Below are 7,689 nucleotides of genomic sequence, written 5' to 3'. Positions count from 1 at the left end.
CGGGAGATCAGGCTGTAGAAGCCAGCATCGCTGGCTTTCAGCTGCCCGATCTCCTGTAACAGCGTCCGGCGCGAAGCCGGAAAACTGTTACAGATAGAAATTCCCGATCGTGACCTAGAAGTTCACGGGAGGATCGGGTAGCCCAGCAGGGTCTGTCTAGACCCTGCTGGGCTACCCGATCACTCCGATGAGGGAGCTGTAACAGTTTCCGGCACGACTGCCGGTAAACTGTCGCAGCTGGAAATGCCCAATCGCACGATCGGGCTTTCCCTTCCGGGTCACGTCACTACTGACGTGACCTGGAAGTTCACAGGAGGACAGGGTATCCCTGCAGGGTCTGTCTAGACCCTGCTGGGCTACCCTTTCACTCCGATGAGGTACCTGTAACAGTCACTGGCATGAATGCCGGTAAACTGTTACAGTTGGGAATGCGCGATCTGGCTTTCCCTTCCGGGTGACGTCACTACTGACGTCACGCGGAAGCTCACAGGAGTGCAGGGTCTCCCCCTGCAGGGTCTGTCTGCTCCGATGAGGGAGCTGTAACAGTTACCGTCACGAATGCCGGTAAACTGTCACAGATCTATGCCCGATCGTGCGATCGGGCATTCCCTCCGGTATGTCATTAGCCTTGGGGGACTGCCCCACACCCAGGGCAGTTCCCCAGTGCCACACATCCGGCAGTAACATCACACGATCGCTGTGATAGCCAATCACAGCGATCGTGTGACTGTTACTGCAGATGCTCTGCCTCTCTCCTCCATCTGAGAGAGAGAGAGACAGAGCATTGTGCAGAGCTGCAGTAAAAACAAAAAAATCAATCACAAAAAAAAATGTGGGTTTAGTTTGGTGGGTGCCCTGTAATGTCCAGAAAACCACAAAAAAAAACTAGGCATGTGGGGTATTTCCATAATCAGGAGAGGCGGCTGAACACTTTAGGCTGGATTTCTCTGCCATAGCATATACCATGTGCAAAATATCCTAAGCAACACAGATGTGTTGGCGAAAAAAGCGCATGAAATTATTGCTACGGCTGACTTTTGCAGTGATTGATGGCCAAATGTCTGCATGGAAAATGTCCAAATCCTCCTGGTGAAATACTCTGGTAGACTGCTTTCCAAAAATGTATACTTTTATGGGAACATGTTCTCCTTTGGGACTGCTAAGCTGCTTCATAGATAGCATTGGCTTAGCACACACCGGTATGCCGGCACGTTACAACTTATGCCCTGTAACGTCCAGAAAACCACAAAAAATCTAGGCATGTGGGGTATTTCCGTAATCAGGAGAGGCGGATTTAGGCTGGATTTCTCTGCTGTAACACATACCTTGTGCCAAAAATCCTCAGCAACACAGAAGTGTTGGTGAAAAAAAGTACAGGAAATTAGAGCAACGGCTGACTTTGGCAGTGATTAGCAGCCAAATGGTTGCATGGAAATTGTCCAAATGCTCTTGATGAGATACTCTGGGTTGTCTGCTTTACAGAAATATATACTTTTATGGGGGTATTTATAATTAGGGGGGTGCTAAACAGGCCCAAATGAAACATAGGTCTACTAAAGCAAAATGTGAAAATTTCACGTTTGGAATCTATAAAGCGCATAGTCCCGTTTGTGCCCTGTAATGTCCAGAAAACCACAAAAAACTAGGCATGTGGGGTATTTCCGTAATCAGGAGAGGCGGCTGAACACTTTAGGCTGGATTTCTCTGCCGTAACACATACCCTGTACAAAAATCCTAAGAATACTACAAAATACTAAGACGCATTGGTGAAAAAAGTGCAGGAACTAATTTCTGTGGCCACCTTTGACAGTGATTGGTGGCAAAATACCTGCATGTAGAATGCCCAAATACCCCTGATAGGATAGCCTGGATTGTCTGCTTCACAGAAATATATACCTTTCTGGGTGTTTTTGTTTTATTTGTTTAAAATTAGTTGCAGTCCCATCATACCTAATGTAAAAATTTAACGGCTTTGTATAAAGTAATGTACACCTTATAGTATGTTGCCTATATGTGCTGGGAAAGTATGGAAAATCTATATAAATTAGGTATTTCTGAAATCAGGACACCTGAATTGATAAATCTGGATGGAATTTTCTGTCACTTTACCTAATTTTGTGAGGATTCAGAGGGAAAATTTTAAAAAAAATGGTGTTTTTTTTCCAATTTTTGCTAGTTTTTACTAAATTTCTAATTCTAAATTTTCAGCTAATCATCCAACTATGGTATCAAAAGACAGCTCTATCTCTCCTTGAAAAAACAATATATAGTTTACATGGGTACACTAGTCACAGGAAAAGAGAATAATCGCTGAACCGACATAGCGCAAAAATTGCAAAATTGCTCCGGGCTTTGAGGTACCAAAAACCCCTGGGATTGAAGGGGTTAATAAAAGGTAATAATAATAATAAAAACTCTGTATACAACCGTGTTAGAGGGATAATAACAAAGAAGCCATCTAAGAAAGTAGAATAAAAATGCAAGTTAGAGCTAGATGAATAAAGTAAGAAACAAGATTACATCAGACTGGATTTTTAATCAGTGGTCCACAATCATGTCCTCCTAGAAAATGTCTTAAAAATAGAATTTAATAGTGACTTTTTTTGTAGCTAGACCTTCTTACCTTGTGTATCTCTTTTGGTTCAGGGAAAAAAAAAAGATTTGTGGAGCTCTGAGCACTTTGTTCTCTTTAAAATGTGAGATGATGTCTCATACATTGTATTAAATGATGTATTAAATGGGTTTCATGGAAAAAGTACTTCTCTAAACATTCCAGATGCAGTAAGCTTAGACCAGGTTCATTTGCAAAACGTTCTACTCCACGCAAAGCCAACGTCTAAAAGACTGTAAATAGAGATATTTATGGGTTCCTTATCACCCAAATGTTCCAATTTCAAGGACGGATTAATTCCCTGAAATAAGCTCAGTCTGAATCTGCATTGTGGTGGGATGACTTGTGCTTCCTTTTTTTCTTTTTCCTCTTCTTGTCTTTTTTCTTTTTCTTTTTTTTGTGTTTTCCTCTGGAGCTTGAGCTGCTGTCACTGCTGTCATCAGATGTTGAATCTTCTAGCAGCTTTTTCAGTTGTTGGATCCTAGGGGGAAAACCCAATTTATTACTGTTCTGACAAGGGAAATATACCAACAAAGGCAAAAGTAACATTCTTCGTTTCCTTTAACATCATTCTTGTTAAATGCCAAGAACAAAAGTTAGGTTGTTATAAAAAGATTTTTTGCAAAAAGCACACTACTTTCATTATAATCCAATGAAAGCATTCAAAAGAGTAAAACTGAATAGAAACATCATGCTGCATGTGGTGCTTCCTGAAATGTCACAATGGTTCATGTGATGTATACAAATCAAACATAGACCCAATATTTTTTCCTGTTGGATTTACTTGGGGTGGAAAGTGCTATTTTATTTTATTTTTTGCCCAGTCCTACTAGTAACCAAAGTCAAAAGTAAAACAACCGCAAGATATTGCTGTATCCATTCAAAACAAAGACAAAAACTGCAACTCAACTAGAGCGGACCATACTTTAGATAATGTCTATCGTGAAATACCCCAAGTGGTGATGGTTTTCTGTATCTTTTCAAAAGAGTAACATCAAAGAGTAGTTTGCAAAACTTCATGCTTGCCTTTTAAAATCTGTTGTCTATTCAGTACTGGGCAGTTTAAGTGTATTAGGTAGGAACGCATCCAAGAAAATACAAAGAAAGTACAGTGATCCCAAACTATAATTGATTGTATTGTCCATGAAGACAAATGAATGGTACTTCTAAACCTTGCTATATTTTAAACAAATAATAAAATAAAAGTGATGCTTTACCAAATGAAACTGTTAGGGAAATAATCTATCACCGGCTAAATGAAATATACCATTGGTGGTTTAAAGAAATAACACCAAATATACGTGTTCCCTCGAAAAATATTACCTCATTTGCTTTTCCTGATGTTCTTTCTCCTTTATCAAACCATACATGGGATCTTCATGAGCCTAGAAAACCAGGAAATAATTGAAAGCAATGTTTATAAACATAGAATTCTTACCTGGGGATTCCTTTTCCTTGTTCATTTCCCCGATAGCACCCCCCCTATAAATCTATTATGTATGTCTTGTTATTAAACTGGGGGGAGTGGGGGGTTAACTTTTTATTTGTACCTGCCCCACAGGCATCGAAAACATGTTGCCTATTGTGATTTGCTTTATATTTCAGTATCTCCAGTCCTAGGCAGAGATTGATGACCTGCTGCTACATTAAGTCACTTCCCACCCCTACATAACCTCCAGTTAACAGACCTTTCACCTTTCGTTGTTCAGTACACTAAATAAGCCTATGAAATGGTGTTTACATATTAAAATAGCAAAACCCACTTTTCAAGGTATGTGTGGTTATTCCACCCTATTAACTTATCTATATCTCATTTCTCAGTTCCTCAGTTGATCTGAGGTTGCATTTACCTACATTTTTAGACCTGCTATGTCCTGATATGTAAAACCACAGAATTCAAAGAGGGTGTACTTTCTTTTTCGCACGACTGTATGTCAACCTAGGATGTTGCCATTAGGAAGAGTGTCGATGTATAACTTTTATAGCATTTTTCAAATTTTATTGCTCAAAAAGCTCAAAAAGCTGACGGAATACTAATGTTCATTTTTTATTTAAAAAAATAAAATAAAAAAAGGTCGATACTAAAAAAGAAGTGCCAGCATCTTAAGAATGCTGTAGCCTTACTTTGGTAATACGTGTATCAGACGTTCACAATTGCAGGAAAACAAAAAAAAACCCTCACCACTCTGAACTGTTCAATCTTCTGATTGCCTTTTATAAAGAAAGGGCATTCACGATCACCAGTCCTATGACCATACTGCTTACACCTCCAACCTAGAAGAATGAAGAAAACAAAACTTAAATGTGCTGATCAAAATCAGAGGTAGATCAACTTGCAACTTTAACAATTCCTGAATAATAAATAATTTTTTAACAATATTTGAAATTCCAATACAATCTGTTAAGAAAGGGTCTAAAAATGACATGCAACCTTATCCAATGCTGTTTTAACGGCACAGAAGACAAAAAGATGTTTTTGTCTTCTGTGCCACATTACAAAGTGGGGACTTGCATATAGAAAGCAATTAAAGAGTACCTGCCAGATTCATCGCTTTTAGTATAGCCAAACTCATTAATGAAAAATATCCAAAACCTGTAGGTTTTATTGTCCAATGGCAGCAGATCAAAAACCTAATGATGGCTGCTCCCACACAAACAAACATAAGAGGTTTCTACTACATATTTACTATTTCAATTAAACACTACTACACAGGTTGACTTATCATAGATAATCTCTCTTTTCCTTCTTGTGCAATGCATAATTTAAAATTTATTGTAGAACTTGAATGTAAAGGGACAGCCACATTAAGCCCCCCCCCCATGCGTGAGCGCTGACGTGACACCTGACGTCACCGCGCTCTCCGGGAAACTCATGCTGCCACGCAAGCTAACCTCCAATCACGAAGGAGAAGACGCTCTGCGCAGCATGCATTAGGTCCACAGACCGCAGACACGCTAATAATAGCTTGCTGCTGGCTGCGGCGTCCTAAAGCATTTCTTGGGGCAGCAATTGCCCCGCTCTGCTCCATAGTAGGGCCAGCCCTGATTAAAAGCATTTCATATAAAAACTGAATTAGTCTGCACCCAGACTCACATTGCATAACCTTTACTTCTTTGCCTAAAGGCATCCATAGTCCTCTAGTTGGTGCATGAGCCAGGAAATCTCTGGCATTCTCATTACCAGGCAAATCTGGTATACAGTCTTCTGGTTTCATTTCTTCTTCCTGAGAGAAAACATCACAGTTAAACAAAGGCTGTTTGAGACACACATACCAAAAAGTATGACAGCAAGGATCAGGCTTTTTTTGTGCCAGACAATCAGACAATGCATTAAAGGATAGGTCTAGTCCTCCTCCAGACCTCCATACTGTAGTCCATTTTTCATTACTTTTACTCAAACTGCTGGAAGCATTATTTAGTTATAGCATTTAGGACATTAGAAGTCAGTCTCATTAACTCATTCCAAGCTGCCTCTGCTGAAAGCCTTTTGTACATACACTTATTGCACATTTGCATGTATGCTAACAAAGCATCACTGTTTACTGCATTATAGGCCATGCAAAAGTCTAGGGAATGGTTTCTTTGAAAAAGAACAAATGTGTTTCATAAAGCAACTTATGCTTCCATGTTTGGCTGATAAGAGAAGACAACTTAGATTTGATTGATATTCTACACCTCTCTCCCTCATTCCCAGCCCTGTATGAGAAGACCACAATTTGAAATGGCAAACGGTGATTATATATATATATGCCACACCCTGCGCAAGTATAAAAACTTAACTTAAATTGAAATGTAAAGCTAAATGTCAATGACAGGTGTATTTTAGGAGAGCAGGTGTAATGCACAGCTGCAAAATAACATTACCCTGTGTAAAGTTTACCCCAAATTTTTGCTTATTCAAAATTAGATTAGATAATATTATTTCTAAAACTCACTCCAACCTGACTTAAGACGGACTTATTTCTCTGTACCAAAAGTGTTTTGGCTTGAGCAGTGGGCTTGGATATAATATATATTACCGTATATAATTTCATTACCTTGATCAGTCCAGGAGGGGGTTTCTCATAACTAGAAGAAAACAAAGTGCACATTTATAACAAAGACGGTCTTAAATTCCAAAGCCAAAAACACGCATACCTCAAATCCACAAATGTATAATTTACACGCTAACATTTCAGATGCACTATTTAATGAATGCCTCCTTAAATAACACTTATGTAGTTACACCAGTACTATGAACTCCATCCAAAGAACAAGTGCAGGAAACTAATAAACATTTTTAACCGTGATAAGACTGTTTTTTGTGGGGTTTTTTTTTTTTACTTTTCACAAGTTTCATGTCATGTAGGTTAAAGCAAGTATATGCACCAATACTCCCTTTTAAAAGTCCTGGCCTAGAATTGGGCATTCTGGTGACACTGCACACAACTCAGATAACAAGTACGATTACTTACAAGATCTCAACATGCTTGATTTTCTGGATTTCTTGTGATACATGACTACCACTGCTGCTGCTACTTCTCCGCCTCTTTCTCTCCTTGTAGTCGTCCCGATGGCTGCTACTGCCAGGGCTGACTGCATCATCTGCATCGCTCCTCTGATGTGTTTGGCTGTGCCGATGCTTTCTGTCCGCTTCTCGCCCTCTGTTGGACATTTTCTCCTTTCGTGTTCCTTACTCCCCAGCTTTGACCAAATGTCACATTTCCGGGAAAAAGTCCTATCCTGCTGCTGCTAGCGTCGGAGATCGGTTGTGTTTTGCTAGAAATCAGCAGTGCGTTGCCGTCTGGCGTCGCAGAGATGACGTCACACATCCGCGCGGTCGCTTCCTCCTGTCTAATCTTTAGCGATGCTAGTACAATATAGTGTATAGGTTGCAGTAGTGTTGGCTGCGTGCGTTTGCTTTGCGGGTGTATCTGTGTAGTTTAAAGGGGATTTTGTGTGGCAAAACGCTAACTCTTAATATTAATTTATATCAATTAATAACGTTTTATGTTAGTAGTGTTCTAGCTGTTATTACAAAGTTAGCTGTTACTATTATAACACACGTTACTATTGTCATTGTTCAAGCTCCACATAAA

At 39.7% G+C, this 7,689-nt stretch overlaps 1 protein-coding gene across 1 annotated transcript; it reads right to left on the bottom strand.

Moving 5' to 3' along the window:
* Positions 1-2,525: 2,525 nt before the first annotated feature.
* Positions 2,526-7,410, bottom strand: RP9 (RP9 pre-mRNA splicing factor). The gene is made up of 6 exons (XM_053467637.1): positions 7,066-7,410; positions 6,649-6,679; positions 5,706-5,835; positions 4,794-4,885; positions 3,935-3,996; positions 2,526-3,092 (listed from the first exon to the last, which is right to left on the bottom strand). The coding sequence occupies exons 1-6, from the start codon at positions 7,263-7,265 to the stop codon at positions 2,924-2,926; spliced, it is 684 nt and encodes a 227-aa protein (XP_053323612.1). The 5' UTR covers positions 7,266-7,410; the 3' UTR covers positions 2,526-2,923.
* Between the last annotated feature and the right edge of the window lie 279 nt (positions 7,411-7,689).

Source organism: Spea bombifrons, chromosome 5 (assembly GCF_027358695.1).
Source record: "Spea bombifrons isolate aSpeBom1 chromosome 5, aSpeBom1.2.pri, whole genome shotgun sequence".
NCBI lineage: Eukaryota > Metazoa > Chordata > Amphibia > Anura > Pelobatidae > Spea > Spea bombifrons.
Note: the sequence above shows the minus strand (reverse complement) of the source record. Positions and strands in the feature narration are given on the sequence as shown.